Here is a 14919-nt window from a genome sequence, read left to right on the forward strand (position 1 = left end):
AAGATTTTGTAATGGTTCATTAAAATCTGCCTCCATACAGTTAATGCATTGTGTTTTATATCTGTAAAGGCATTGTACCTCCATTTTTGTAGATATTTTAAATTACATTCATATAAGTTATTTTTAAATATTTCTTTTTGTGTTCCTCTTAGGCAATGGTTAGTTATTTGATTTTATAACCAGCACATGGCGAGAAAATGGGATTTGTCTTTTTGAAGCTTACTAAAATTTTTTTGAAACCAATATATGTTGCTGTCTACAGAACAAATATTTTAAAAGCAAAGGCAAGCAAAGGTAGACAGATTGAAGTAAGGAAGAGATTATAGGCCAGAAACAAGCTCAGTGAATCTTTTGTATAAGAAACAGAGTCAGATAAAGGAGGAAAGGGAAGACTATTGGATACATTTTTCTCCTTCTAGAGGGGAGTTATTCCTTTCTCTCCTACCACAGACATACACACATCAAAACAGAGGTTCCAAATGAATTGAAATACTAAATGTGGGAAATGAAACTGGAAGACTTTTTGAAGGAAATATTAAAACATATTTATGACCTTTATGAGGTAAGATTTCTTACACATAAAAATTGTAGACTTTGAAGAGATTGATATATTTGTATCACAGTTAAAATTCCTGTATGTGAAAAGATAACATAAAGTAAAAGACAAGCCATAGACTAGGAGTACGTATTTGGCACATGTATATATAGTAGTCAAAAAGTATTTCAAATATAGAATCTGTATAGAATCCCTGCAAAGTAAGGAAAAGAAAAATAACCTAATGAAAAATAGGCAGAAGCAAACCAATGAAAAGTCGCTCAAGTTCACTAGTAATTAGGGAAATGCATATTATGATACCTATACCTGATCTTTTGGCAAAATATGAAGAGGCCTGACACTTAGTGTTCCTGATACGGAGGAGGCAGGCCGTCTGTGCCACCAGTAGAAATGTCCGTAGAGCTCCTGTGGAAAGTGTTTGATAAAATGCAGTAGAACTGGAGGTGGTGCACACCGGTTAACCCAGCGTCTCCACATAGAACTGTTTATCCAGAGCTCACAAGGGTGCGGAACGAGCTGTGTACAACGCTGGAAGCAGTGCTTTTGGCCATACGTACTGGAAACATTAACTATGGTATATTCATAGAATGAAGATCTTAGCATCTCAATCAGATCTCACATCTGTTCTGAAGCATCACACACAGTTCTGTGCCCTTATGTACATTTTCAAATGCATAAAACAATATATTATTTGTGGGTACTTAGACTCGGGGAGTTGGTGATGGACAGGGAGGCTTGGTGTGCTGCGGTTCATGGGGTCGCAAAGAGTCGGACACGACTGAGCAACTGAACTGAACTGATATGTGCTATAGGTTTACAAAACATCAACTAGAGTCACACTGAATCCATTACTGTGATTGCCTTTGAGGAGGGAAACATTAGGGACATGAACTTAAAGGCATTTCTTTTTAAATTTTGTAAAATGTTAGCAGTTGTTCACATCAGGTGGTGGCTATGTGACGGTGTACTTTGAACTTTTCTCTTTTGAGTCAATATAAGGTATTTTGTCAAATTTTGCATGTAATAAATTCTAGCAAAGCAAGGAACATTTGTCATGGGAATTAACAGCTCCAGTGTTCTGCTATTAATTGACACCAAATCCTATAACTATGCAGTGTAAACCAAGTTTGGTGTTTCTAGTGATGTGAAATGCGAATACCATCCTTACTCTGGTATATGAACAGAAAGAATATATTCTGCATTGTTAAGTTATTTCTGCATATGTGTTTGGTACATGTCTGCCTTTTTTGTTGGCTCATATTGAATATCTGTCTTGTATCATCTATTAATTAGATTTGGACAGTTCAGTTCAGTCTCTCAATCATGTCCGACTCTTTGTGACCCCATGAATTGCAACACGCCAGGCCTCCCTGTCCATTACCAAATCCCGGAGTTCACCCAAATTCATGTCCACCGAGTCGGTGATGCCATCCAGCCGGTGATGCCATCCAGCCATCTCATCCTCTCTCGTCCCCTTCTCCTGCCACCAATCCCTCCCAGCATCAGAGTCTTTTCCAATGAGTCAGCTCTTCACATGAAGTGGCCAAAGTATTGGAATTTCAACTTTAGCATGATTCCTTCCAAAGAAGACCCAGGACTGATCTCCTTTAAGATGGACTGGTTGGATCTCCTTGCAGTCCAAGGGACTCTCAAGAGTCTTCTCCAACACCACAGCTCAAAAGCATCAATTCTTCAGTGCTCAGCTTTCTTCACAGTCCAAATCTCACATCCATACATGACCACAGGAAAAACCATAGCCTTGACTAGACCGACCTTTGTTGGCAAAGTAATGTCTCTGCTTTTTAATATGCTATGTAGATTGGTCATAATTTTCCATCCAAGGAGTAAGCGTCTTTTAATTTCATGGCTGCAGTCACCATCTGCAGTGGTTTTGGAGCCCAAAAAAATAAAGTCTGACACTGTTTCTACTGTTTCCCCACCTATTTCCCATGAAGTGATGGGACCAGATGCCATGATCTTCGTTTTCTGAATGTTGAGCTTTAAGCCAACTTTTTCACTCTCCTCTTTCACTTTCATCAAGAGGCTTTTTAGCTCCTCTTCACTTTCTGCCATAAGGGTGGTGTCATCTGCACATCTGAGGTTATTGACATTTCTCCCGGCAATCTTGATTCCAGATTGTGCTTCTTCCAGCCCAGCGTTTCTCATGATGTACTCTGCATATAAGTTAAATAGGCAGGGTGAACATATACAGCCTTGACGTACTCCTTTTCCTGTTTGGAACCAGTCTGTTGTTCCATGTCCAGTTCTGTCTGTTGCTTCCTGACCTGCATATAGGTTTCTCAAGAGGCAGGTCAGATGGTCTGGTATTCCCATCTCTTGAAGAATTTTCCACAGTTTTATTGTGATCCACACAGTCAAAGGCTTTGGCGTAGTCAGTAAAGCAGAAATAGATGTTTTTCTGGAACTCTCTTGCTTTTTCAATGATCCAGTGATGTTGGCAGTTTGATCTCTGGTTCCTCTGCCTTTTCTAAAACCAGCTTGAACATCTGGAAGTTCACGGTTCACGTATTGCTGAAGCCTGGCTTGGAGAATTTTGCACATGAATTTACTAGCATGTGAGATGAGGGCAATTGTGCAGTAGATTGAGCTTTCTTTGGCATTGCCTTTCTTTGGGATTGGAATGAAAACTGACCTTTTCCAGTCCTGTGGCCACTGCTGAGTTTTCCCAATTTGCTGGCATACTGAGTGCAGCACTTTCACAGCATCATCTTTCAGGATTTGAAACAGCTCAACTGGAATTCCATCACCTCCACTCACTTTGTTCGTAGTGATGCTTTCTAAGGCCCACTTGACTTCACATTCCAGGATGTTTGGCTCTAGGTGAGTGATCACATCATCATGATTATCTGGGTAATGAAGATCTTTTTTGTACAGTTCTTTGTATTCTTGCCACCTCTTCTTAATATCTTCTGCTTCTGTTAGGTCTGGACCATTTCTGTCCTTTACCGAGCCCATCTTTGCATGAAATGTTCCCTTGGTATCTCTAAATTTCTTGAAGAGATCTCTAGTCTTTCCCATTCTGTTGTTTTCCTCTATTTGTTTGCATTGATCGCTGAGGAAGGCTTTCTTATCTCTCCTTGCTATTCTTTGGAACTCTGAATTCAGATGGGAACATCTTACCTTTTCTCCTTTGCTTTTTGCTTCTCTTCTTTTCACAAGTATTTGTAAGGCCTCCCCAGACAGCCATTTTGCTTTTTTGCATTTCTTTTCCATGGGGATGGTCTTGATCCCTGTCTCCTGTACAAGACAGTAGCAAAAAATGTCATTCTTTGCTCACAAATTATTGGTGCCTATGCACCGGTTTCTCTGTTCTCAGTCACCTATTGGTGTTTTACCTTGAAGGTCAGTTTTATTTGGAAGGGAAATTTTGAGACTGAGTTGATAATTCTTACTATAATGTTGACAAAGATCTCTTTTAGGATACATTTGACATGTTTCAAGCAGTCAGAATTATACCAGTAGCTTCTTATTGCTCAGCAGTAAGAAGTATTACAGAGTGTTGCGCTGCACGTGGCGCTGTGTGGGGGCCCTTGTAAATATTCTGTATGTGTGCGCAGAAATAGTATCACCACTGGAGAGGTATGTAGCAGCGGCCCTAAAAGCTTCTAATTTTTTTATTCAAGAGTAGTTCCTGATTGTAGGCATTCTTTACAATCATTGTAAGGAATAAAGCGTGTGTGTGTGTGTGTGTGTGTGTGTGTGTGTGTGTGTGTGTGTGTTGGAGGATAGTGGGCGTGGAGAATGAATGTATGAGTAAGGAGAAATGTCCAAGAGTATGAGATGATGAGAGTAACGAATGTATCACCAAAATCTCTCAGTCATATTTTGTTATGTTCTTAATGTTTAGTATTTGCATTGTGGTAAGCTACAGTAGTGGGAATATTGATCGTTGCCTCCTAAACTTTCTGATAAGGTGTCTGCGCCAGACAGGCAGCTCGTATTGGTGGGTTTCAAGTCTACAGGCTCACTGAACTCTTCCTAACAAGTTTTTTTTTTTTCCCCTGTAAACAATATTGTCTTCTGAGTGTAGTTTTGATCAAAATACGTATGATACAAAGGTTGGAAAGTAAGATGTATACTTATATACTCTTGGTAGGACACTCTTTTGCGAGTAATTTGGTGGTATCAAGCACATTTTAAAAATGCATGTTCCTTAGTATCCAGTTCCATTCCATATTTTATTAAAGACAAGCTTGTTTGCATCAAAATTATTGAACCTAGATTTTTTTCATATCTTCTATGTTCGAGTAAAGGTATCAAAAGTTGAAAACTACCTGAATGTCCAACAGGGGGGATCGGCTAATTAAAGCAGAGTGATCTGTATGCCCTCATGTGGAATGACAGAGGATGTGTTACAAAGTGAGCAAGCTAGGGTGCAGGCAGTATTTGTGAACTGTTACCACTGAGCTGCAAAAAGGGAGAAACTGGTCTGCGCGTCGCGTTTTCTGAAAGGACACGCACAGAAGAGTCTAAGCAAGGATTGGGGACCCACAGGGTGATGAGGGCTGGCTGAAGATGGGCTTACGTTTTATTTGTGTGCCCTTTTGTATCTTTCTGCGTATCATGTCTTAAGTGGCAAGACTGGGATTCCAGACCAGATCGTCAGCTTCCGAGTTTTCATTCTTTCCATTGCAGTACAATTACTGTTTTGTCAATTTTAAAGCACAGTTAAGCAAATGTTCTTGAGTCATTTTAGTATGTGATCAGGCAAAGTATCTTAGTGACCCATTCAGAGTATATCTTACTGACTGACTGAGAGTAGCCAGTCATTTTAATGCAGAGGGCAGGTCAGGTAGAGTAATATTGATCATTTAACAAGTAAAATGATAAACTGTAGCACCACACCAAGACAAAGGAGAATGATCATTTGCTGAATGGAATCAGCTATGGAAATCCACGAACGTTGGATCAGGACGTCCTCCTTTTTCTCAGTCCTGAAGCTTTGCTGCATGGTTACATCTCAGGTTCTGGTCTAGTCCTGAAAGATGACTAAGCCTCTAGGAGGGGGACCACGGTTGCCATTGTGGGTGTAACCTTCTTCCAGATTTCCTCAGCAGGCAGAAATGATGCTCATTTGTTTCTGAAACCAGCCGATCCTGATTAGGTGGCCAATGTTGCTCAAGGCTGTGCCGCCCTGTTTCCTGTGCTCTTTCTGACCATCCTCAGCTCTGTGCTTGTGCGCTGCCTCAGCTCAGGCCTGCAGCTCACCTCTGGATCCTGAGTCTCAGCCTTATCGCTGGTTCCTGTGCCTTTAATCGGTTCCTCCATCCTTAATTGATTTTAAAAGCAGTTTGTTCATGTCAGTCTAGCTAAAACCTTTTAAAATTGCTCACATCCAAGACAGTTTTTTTTTAAACTCTTTTTTATTAGCAGAATTATACATTGCAGAAAAAAAATTTATAAATCTGTTTAGGAAGTTAATTTTCCCCATTTTTGCACAGTATACGATAAAAATGACTTTGAAATATTTTATTGTAAATATGCCTTGTGACTTTCTCCCTGTGGTCTTGTTTCTTCCTGCGTCTTCATCCGCACTGGCGTGTGCAGGCCTGTGTTGTACTCACGTTGTTCACGTAGTGTTTCTTGGACTTGCTTCATATGCTCTTGTCTCAGTGCTCTTGTCCGTATCGGTTTCCTTCTCTTCACGTTCTTTCCCGCTTTCCAGATTCTGTTTACCTTTAAGTCAAGGTCCAGTTAATGTCCTTCCTCAGAGTGGTCTCTAAATCCTCTGAACTTGTGTTTGTTTGTCTCTGTCTCATGGAAATTAATTATATGAAACTTGTGACTGTGATACTGTTGCTCTTATTTTTGCATGTCGATGTTTCAGCTGACCAGGGTTTTTCTTAAGGTGTTTGTTGGAGTTCCTGTCTCATGTATCTTTGTCTTCTCTCACACCTGGCACAGCTGCCTAAAGTAGGCAGTTCAGAAATATTTATTTAGCATGAATATAGAAAAGAGACGATATTTATCTTTTGTCACCAGTGCCTAATACTGTACCAGACAAATAAGCCTTTGAGTAAATGTTGATTGTATGTTAAAGAGACGATCTTTAGGTATTGGGATCTTTTAGATATGTGAGTTTGGAGTATTCCTTGTCAAGTTAGCTTTTCCCTCTGTCGCCTGAGGAAAGTTGAGTCCAGGTCGACCTTACTGAGGCCACTCACGGCATCAAGCCCGCTCGGCTGGAGTCTAGGAGATGAGAGCCTGCATGCTTTCACATGTTGCTCAAGGAGACGAATGGTTTAGAGCACAGGCTTTGGCGCCAGCGGGCTTGCGTTCGTAGTTCTAGTCTGCGCCTTCCCAGTTGCGTGAGTCTGGGATAGTCTCTTTATCCTTTATTGCAAAATACAGAAGGTAACAGCTCCTGTTTATCTGTGAAAAATATCTGGCACAAAATAAGTGGTCAGAAAGTTAAATATAATAGTAGCTAATGCTACTAATAATAACCCTCCTCTCCACCTGACAGCTGTTCGTATGGTCAAGTCATCTGGCGTTATAGAAATCTTACCTCTAATGAACAGTTTGTCAGTAAAGTTTCGTTCGCCTGTTCCTAAGTGTAAGTCTTTTAATTTGATGTTTAACTCAGTGGAATCTTGTGACAAAGAAAAGACAGTGAGCTGGAAACTGGGAGACTTAAATTATACCCCGAGCTTCTTACAAAGGTTAATTTGCTTAACCTTTAATGTAGTCTAATTGTATTGTTATTATCTGTGTACGTGACTTAATTCCAGTGGTTATAAGCTTACTGAAAGCTAGAGCCAAGTCTCACTGAATGTTTATCTTTCTACTCCACACCATGGATTAGTGAATATGCACTGGGTGAATATGCAGCTCTGTTTCCTTACTAGTCAAGATGAGAGGTGGGCTATCTCTAAGCTTCCCTCTAGCTCTCAAACAGAGGGGCCAGTGAAATGAGCCCCATGTTAGAGAAGAACTGAAGATCAGGAAATCTAAACGCAAATTTTGCCACTGACAGATTTCTGAGATCCGTTTTTTAATTTAAGTGGATAATACACTAGAGTGTTTATGCATGACCTCAAATTTGGATATAATTAATTTTAAGGTAAATTTGTTATCTGTTTACTGAATTTATAAACTATATGCTTCTTTCTTTGCTTTAACCCTAACCCATGGCACAGGTGTAGTTCAGTAAATGATCTTTACTAAGCAAATTGAAATTTAAAGCTAATTGCTTGACATTATTTTTCTTTAAATCCATTAATTATAAATTGGGTACTTTAATGACTTTTTAATTATAAAATGCCCATATTACAAAAAGTATTAATTGTAAAAAATTAAATAGTATAGAAAGAAGTATTCAGAAAATTTAAGTCTATTCTTCAGAATCAGTTATATCTATAGTCTTTAAAAATTATTCTTTAATTCTTTGTTGTATTTTCCTGTTGTTAACCTGGTGCACAGTAGCTGTTCACTGAATGTTCACTGAATTAACCAATGCTCTTTCCCAGTCAGGAGCTGATCAATTTCTCTGATACATTTTTCTTTTACAGTGCTATTGGTATCTAATTTCTATAAAAGATGACTTTTCAAGAGTCTGAAGCTAATTTTTATAGCTATTATAGAAGTACATTCTGTCATCAGTACCTAAAGATTAAATGTATATAAATAAGGCTCCTCTCATACAATAATTTATAAAATCGGTCTGCATGCCTTATAGTTACACTCTGTCTAATGGTTTTAGTTTTCAGGCCTACTAAAACTTACATACAGGTTTTACTGGTTTGTCAGCTATGGTGAAAGTCCCTGATCATTCAGTTTCTGAGTTACAAAGTGAATTACTAAGAAGTTACACAATCTTAGAATTTGAAGAAATGCTTTGTGGTATACTTTATATTAGAAAGTGGTAACAGCTTCTTTCTTAAGAAAAGAGGCTGCTGCTGCTGCTAAGTCACTTCAGTCGTGTCCGACTCTGTGCGACTCTATAGACGGCAGCCCACCACACTCCTCCATCCCTGGGAGGAGTGGGTTGCCATTTCCTTCTCCAAAGAAAAGAGGCTAGTTTTTCCAAACTCTTCCTCTTTTATATCAGAGTATTTGGAAAGGTATGTGCTTGCCCTGGAAAAGAATTCTGGCTGAATCCAAAGAAGCTTATTTATCTAGAAGCTATAATCTTACCTCAGTTCAGTTCAGTTGCTCCGTCGTGTCTGACTCTTTGCAACCTCATGGACTGCAACACGCCAGGCTTCCCTGTCCGTCACCAACTCCCAGAACTTGCCCAAACTCATGTCCATCGAGTCGCTGTTGCCATCCAACCATCTCGTCCTCCGTTGTCCCCTTCTCCTTCTGCCCTCAATCTTTCCCAGCATCAGGGTCTTTGCCAATGAGTCAGTTCTTCACATCAGGTGGCCGAAGTATTGGAGCTTCAGCTTCAGCATCAGTCCTTCCAATGAATATTCAGGACTGATTTCCTTTAGGATGGACTGGTTGGATCTCCTTGCTGTCCAAGGGACTCTCAAGAATCTTCTCCAAGACCACAGTTCAAAAGCATCAATTCTTCGGTGCTCAGCTTTCTTTATAGTCCAACTCTCACATCCATACATGACTACTGCAAAAACTGGAAAATCTTACCTTTTAGTCTTAAATTCCCAAGTATATTTTATATACAAACTGTTACAGGTTAACTCCATCAAAGTTGAAATTACTTTCTTCCATAAGTAATTATTTTCTGACATGGCATATATTTTAGTACATCTGGAGATTGCTTTTACTTTTATAAGATTAATGTTATTATAGTTTAAAAGATATTAAAGCTTTTTTCCTTGGAGAATATAAAATTGTTGGCTTGGAACTGAAAAAAAAAAAGAAAAAATATATTTTTCAATGGTCATAATAATACCAAGACAGAAATTAAGCTGCGTTTGCTTTCCCCAAAGACTCTTTCCTATTACAAACTTCTGGATAAATAGTATAATGGAGGGATAATGTATGATGATCAAATAGGCTCTAGCCTAGTAGGCCTGTGTATCTGATTGAAAATACCAGAAAGAGAAAGAACTTAGAAAACTAACATTAGTTACTTAATATGGAAAAAAAAATATATGAAATCAACCTCATACTTCACCAGCACCATACTTCACCATTCATGAAACTCAGGAATAAAACAGTGAGGTCTGCTACACCGCCACCAGAATATTGGTTGATAAAGATTTATCCTACTGGGTGTACATGTTTTAATACACAGGTTGGAGACATAAGACTAGCTAGTGAGGAGCCAAAACATGCTTGTGAGTGTGAGCAGAGGGCCTAGTACTCAAGAGGAATTTCTGATTAGGGCAGTAATGGCAAAATAACTTACCAGGAAAATCTTGATGTTAGTTACATGGTCAAAGAAAGGGAATAGAAAATTTGCACACACACACACCGAAAAAGGTAGATGGCCATTATATCTTTAAAAGAACGTTCAGGTTCACCAGGAATCAAAGAGATGCATAATTAAAAAGACAGTGTTATAGTTTGTTAAATTGGTGAGATTAAAAATAATAATACCAGACATTGACAACTGCTGTTGTATACTGTGGATGGAACTCAAATTGCTGTGCTTAATTTAGAAAGCAGTCTAAGCAATATGTATCCATCGCCTTATCAATATGGCAAAATCTCACTACATGATCTTCATTTTTAAAAAGCAAGTTACAAAGATGCAAGTATCCATTCTGTTTTTGCAGAAATATATATGTATACTTACACATGGGGAAGAGAGTTCAGAAAAGAATATCTAGAAATTCTGGGGGGATAATTAATAATCTCTGATCATGTTTCCAATCTTAGTAAGATTGGAATGGTTTATCTACTTTTCTGTGTATCTCTATTTTTATAATTATGTCTAGTATGTGTATTTGTATAATTGGAGGAAAGAGCTCCTATTTTCAGTATGGTACAAATCATTGGAGAAAAGTCATTATTAAAAAGAAACAACAGGAAATTTTAGGTAGTATACATATAGTGACCTGAAAACACCATTTTATAATATATATTAGTTATTTACCAGGCAGATATATTCATAGGTCAGTGGTCTATTCGAGTCAAGCATTTTGTGTTTTTACTTGTTTAAAAGATGTATAAGTAAAAAGCCTTATGAAGTTGATCTATTTTGAAATTTATTTCCTTTCTTTTTGTGACACATTGTCTAACTTTGGTTCCATTTCAAACAGTAGAAGTAAAACAAATTTATTTATTTTGTCATTTAAGACAATAAGAAATCATAGCTATTTCCCGGTATTACAACTTCAGTTATTAAATTCTAGGAGTCGGTGGATCCTGGACTTAACTTAAATGCATTTTTTTGTGGGGTTTTTTTTTTGGTCCCCTTTGTACATCCAGGTTTTTTTCCAACTTTTTTTGAAAATTTCAAAACTTGAGAAAGGTGGAAAAGAATTTTTACAGCTGATATCTACCACCTTGATTATTCGAGAAAATTTTTACTGTGATTGCTTTATCTACCACCTCGATTATGCGATTAAATTTTTACTAGGATTGCTTTATCTCCGACTTATACCGCTCTTTGATCCTCTGCTCATCTGAAAGGTCATCTTATTTTTCTGTGCATTCCAAATTAAGTTGCAGATACCAGTGTTGGTGGTGGTTTAGTTGCTGAGTCATGTCTGACTCTTGCAACCTCATTGGCTGCCACCTGCCAGGCCCCTCTGTCCACGGGGTTCTCCGGGCAAGAACACTGGAGTGGATTGCCATTTCCTTCTTCAGGGGATCTTTCCGACCCAGGAATCGAACCCAGGTTTCCTGCACTGCAGACAGATTCTTTACCAACTGAGCTACCAGAGAAGCTTCTCAATGCCGGTGCCCTTCCCTCTAAATGTTTCAGCATGCACACCACAGACTCGGGCTCAGTGTTTAGAATTCACCTTTTTTTCCTTTGAGGCAAATTTACAAACAGTAAAATACACGTCTCGAGTGTACTGTTTGATGAATTGTAAGAAATGAATGCCCTGTGGTGACCCAGTCTCCTGCCAACTAGCTTCGCCCCTAAAAGGCCCCTCCAGCCTCTTCCCAGTCAGCAGCCCCCGGGCCTTGCAGCCCCCCACTCCCCCCACTCCAAGATCCACTATAGTGATTTTTTTCTACCGTAAATTACTACTGTCTGTTCTAAAACTTCATGTAAATGAAATTACACAGTGTGTATTCTGTATAAAGATTTTCATTCATCATAAGGCACTGAAATTCAGTCATGTGGCATATATCAGTAGTTTTTTTTATTGCTGAGTAATATTTCTAATTTCAACCCATTTTAATGTGAACTTTTGAGATTTGTATAGTAAATATTGTTATTTGATATTTCTTGGTTTATGCTTAAATAAATTATGCTCTAATGATTTGATGTGTACTTGATTCCCTGTAATTTGTTTATACCATCTTACAACAAAAGTTCATAGTAAGTTGTTATTTATCAGATATAATTAAAGTGCAGAGAAATTAAATGCTTCTCTGAATACAAACACTGTGTTCTCAGAAGAGTACTATATGTAGAATTTCACTTGGTTCACCTTAATAAGATTCAACTTTTTGGTTCACTTTAAAAAGATAAGAGGTACATTAGTAATAGCATAACTCTATTTGAAAAGTCAACCATTTCAATTATTGGCATATACTAATTGTTTTAAAAGGAGGTTGGGGAGCCATATGTGGATTTCAAATCTATATTTCTGTAATCTGAATTTATTTGCCCAAATAGTGCTTTCTAAACAGATAATCTATTCCTTACAGCAGTAATAAACAGTAAGCACTCTGTGAGTAGCATAACTTAATAAAGAGTTGACCTATTGTCCCTTCTTTGCGTTAGCTAGGTACATCTCCCTTAATAAGTGTCAGCTTTGATTTCTTCCTTCAGCTGAGAATTTGTACAGTGTATTTTTCTGTTTAGAGACACTTAAAAATCTGCCTAAAGCTAAGAACACTCCATACCACCCCTGCACACTGAAAACACAGACCTCCTAAAGCCCCTGCATTCATCTTTTGCATCTCATGTTACAAATTCGATAAATGGAGTCTTCAGGAATCACCTCGTTTTCTCTCTTTTACTTAAACCTACGTTCATTTCACTACCAGGACATGTTTCACACCAGAAAATAACGCAAATCTGACCACTTCTCACATTTCTAGTACCTCTATTCTAGGCCAGATCTGATCATCCCTCACCTACACGCCTCTGTGCTGTGTGCTGTGCTAAGTCAGTTCAGTCGTGTCCGACTCTTTGTGACCCGTGGACTGTAGCCCACAGGTTCCTCTGTCCATGGGATTCTCCAGGCAAGAGTACTGGCCTGGGCTGCCATGCCCCGTCAGGGGATATTCCTGACTCAGGGGCCAAAGCCACGTCCCTTAATGTCTCCTGCGCTCGCCGTCAGCTGTGTTTCTCGTTGTTTTTACCACTGATGCCACCTGGGAAGCCCTTACATGACTGTAGTCGCCTCTCTTTTTTAATTTTTATTTTTTAGTGGAGTATAGTTGATTTACATAACAGCCTCTGAGTTGATCTCTCTGAAAACCACTTTCCTTACAGCAGCCACTTTCTAAAAATGTGTGTGTTTCTGTTGTTTTTCCACTGGACTTGGAGTAAAATCCAAATTGTTTGCAGTTCTGTTGTCCTTAGCTAGGCTGGTTGCATTATACCCTGTGTGTGTCTTGTTCGGGAGTTAGAGATCTGGGCAGGGAAACTCACGTTACTTCAAAGTACTTTAATTAGTACGAGCATTTTTACCTTATAGTTGTAATAGAATTCCTATACCGTAGAGTCATAGTTTATTAACTGGAAAAAAAATCATAGATAATTAATTGATTTCCAGTCCCTTATTTTGGCAGTTAAATAAAAAGCTGTTTAATTCTTCTTCCTTTTTTTTTTTTTTTTCTGTTTTTGATTTATTACAGATCGAGCTGGGAGCATCAGCACCCTTGATTCTTTAGACTTTGCAAGATATTCAGATGATGGTAACAGGGAAACAGATGAGAGAGTGGCAGGTAAGATTCTAAAGACAGATTTGGAAGTTTTTCACATTCCAGAAATAATGAAATGACTTGAAAAATTCTCTTCCTGTACAGTTCAGTATGTGAATAGAATTAGATAGTTACTATACAAAGTTACATTACTCAAGTATTGGCTTCAGGGAGCATTCCTGAGTGTTCACCAACCCCCAACTGCTCTTTCCAGTGATGCTCTGAGTTTTTGGTTATGTGTGCCTGCAACTACTGAGTTCTGCTTACATCTAACAGTTTACAGCTGTGCAGTTATAAAACTGGTGTAAAGCAGGTGTCAGTCAGCCATGGTTTAGTGCAAAGTTACTTGGACCTTGCTCTCCTCATTCCTTTTATCCTCCAGACCGGGGCTAAGTGATATCTACATGGTATGTACCAGTGCCCTCTGCTGATGGTTAAAAGCTGGTTTAAATACCTCCATGCTGATTAGCGACCAGAACTGTGTCTTCAGTCCTTGGATTCTCCCTGGCCACCACTGCATCCCTCTAGAAACGTCACTCGACCTTCCTGTGGTCCTGGAAGTAAAGGTTGTTAATGCTTGGTCCACTCAGGGCTTCCTGGACTTCGCCCATTCCAAAAAGAAGAGCAGCATGCTTTTTAGTGGCCTGGTTCCTCACCCCAGTCTGCGTCCCTTCTCCACTCTCCCACCAGTTTTGCCTTTCTGGCATCACCATTGGGTCTGTGGGGACTTCAGAAGACCCGTTTGCACCCTCTGTACCCTGCCCTCATCAGATGAGGCCAGTGGGGTTCTCCTGGGGTCCACCCTGAATCCACCAGTGCAGAAGCTCTGGCTCCTCAGATGTCAAGTGCCTGGTACCTTTCTGGTGCTTCAGGCTGTGGCTGTCAGTTACTGAAGTAGTTCCTGAATGTCTTTATAGGAATTGTGGTTTTCACGGGATGTTGACTCTGAGATAGACGGGAAGCCACCCTCAGTGAGGCATTTTACCCCGCTGGGGTGGTGGGCACTCCTGGCGCAGGAAAGATGCCACATGGGACACGTGGAGCCTGTGAGGGCCCTGGGGCCAGGGGCATCCACACGCTGGCTTCCTCTCTTCATCAGCCCTGTTGAGTTTTTTTTTCCCTTTACTGGAACAATGTTGTTAAAACCTACCCTACATTTGCCTGTTCTAGTCATCATGAATAAAGATGAGTGCTATTGAGCGCTAATTTTTATATAGCACTTGCTCTTTTCTGAACACTTTGTAAATGTATCTTAACTCATTAAGTTATAGAATTATCCTCATCTTCCACTCCCCAAGAAACTGAGGCGCTCAGAGAGTCTTCAGACTTTAGTGGCAGAACTAAGACTCAGATGTAGACAGCCCAGCAGCAGAGCCCAA

The 14919-nt window shown here is 39.3% G+C and overlaps 1 protein-coding gene across 10 annotated transcripts in view; it reads left to right on the forward strand.

Moving 5' to 3' along the window:
- RELCH (RAB11 binding and LisH domain, coiled-coil and HEAT repeat containing) overlaps positions 1-14919 on the forward strand; it is a 106484-nt gene that overhangs the window by 10485 nt on the left and 81080 nt on the right. For all 10 annotated transcript variants that reach the window (XR_011252437.2, XR_011252438.2, XM_069569107.1 and 7 more), the window contains exon 2: positions 13475-13564. Coding sequence is in view for 8 of the 10 variants with exons in the window: in XM_069569107.1 (XP_069425208.1) it covers positions 13475-13564 (90 nt within the window). In the remaining 2 variants the exon portion in view is untranslated. The remainder of the gene's footprint in view (positions 1-13474; positions 13565-14919) is intronic.

The sequence above is a fragment of the Ovis canadensis genome, chromosome 23 (genome assembly GCF_042477335.2).
Source record: "Ovis canadensis isolate MfBH-ARS-UI-01 breed Bighorn chromosome 23, ARS-UI_OviCan_v2, whole genome shotgun sequence".
In the NCBI taxonomy this organism is placed as follows: domain Eukaryota; kingdom Metazoa; phylum Chordata; class Mammalia; order Artiodactyla; family Bovidae; genus Ovis; species Ovis canadensis.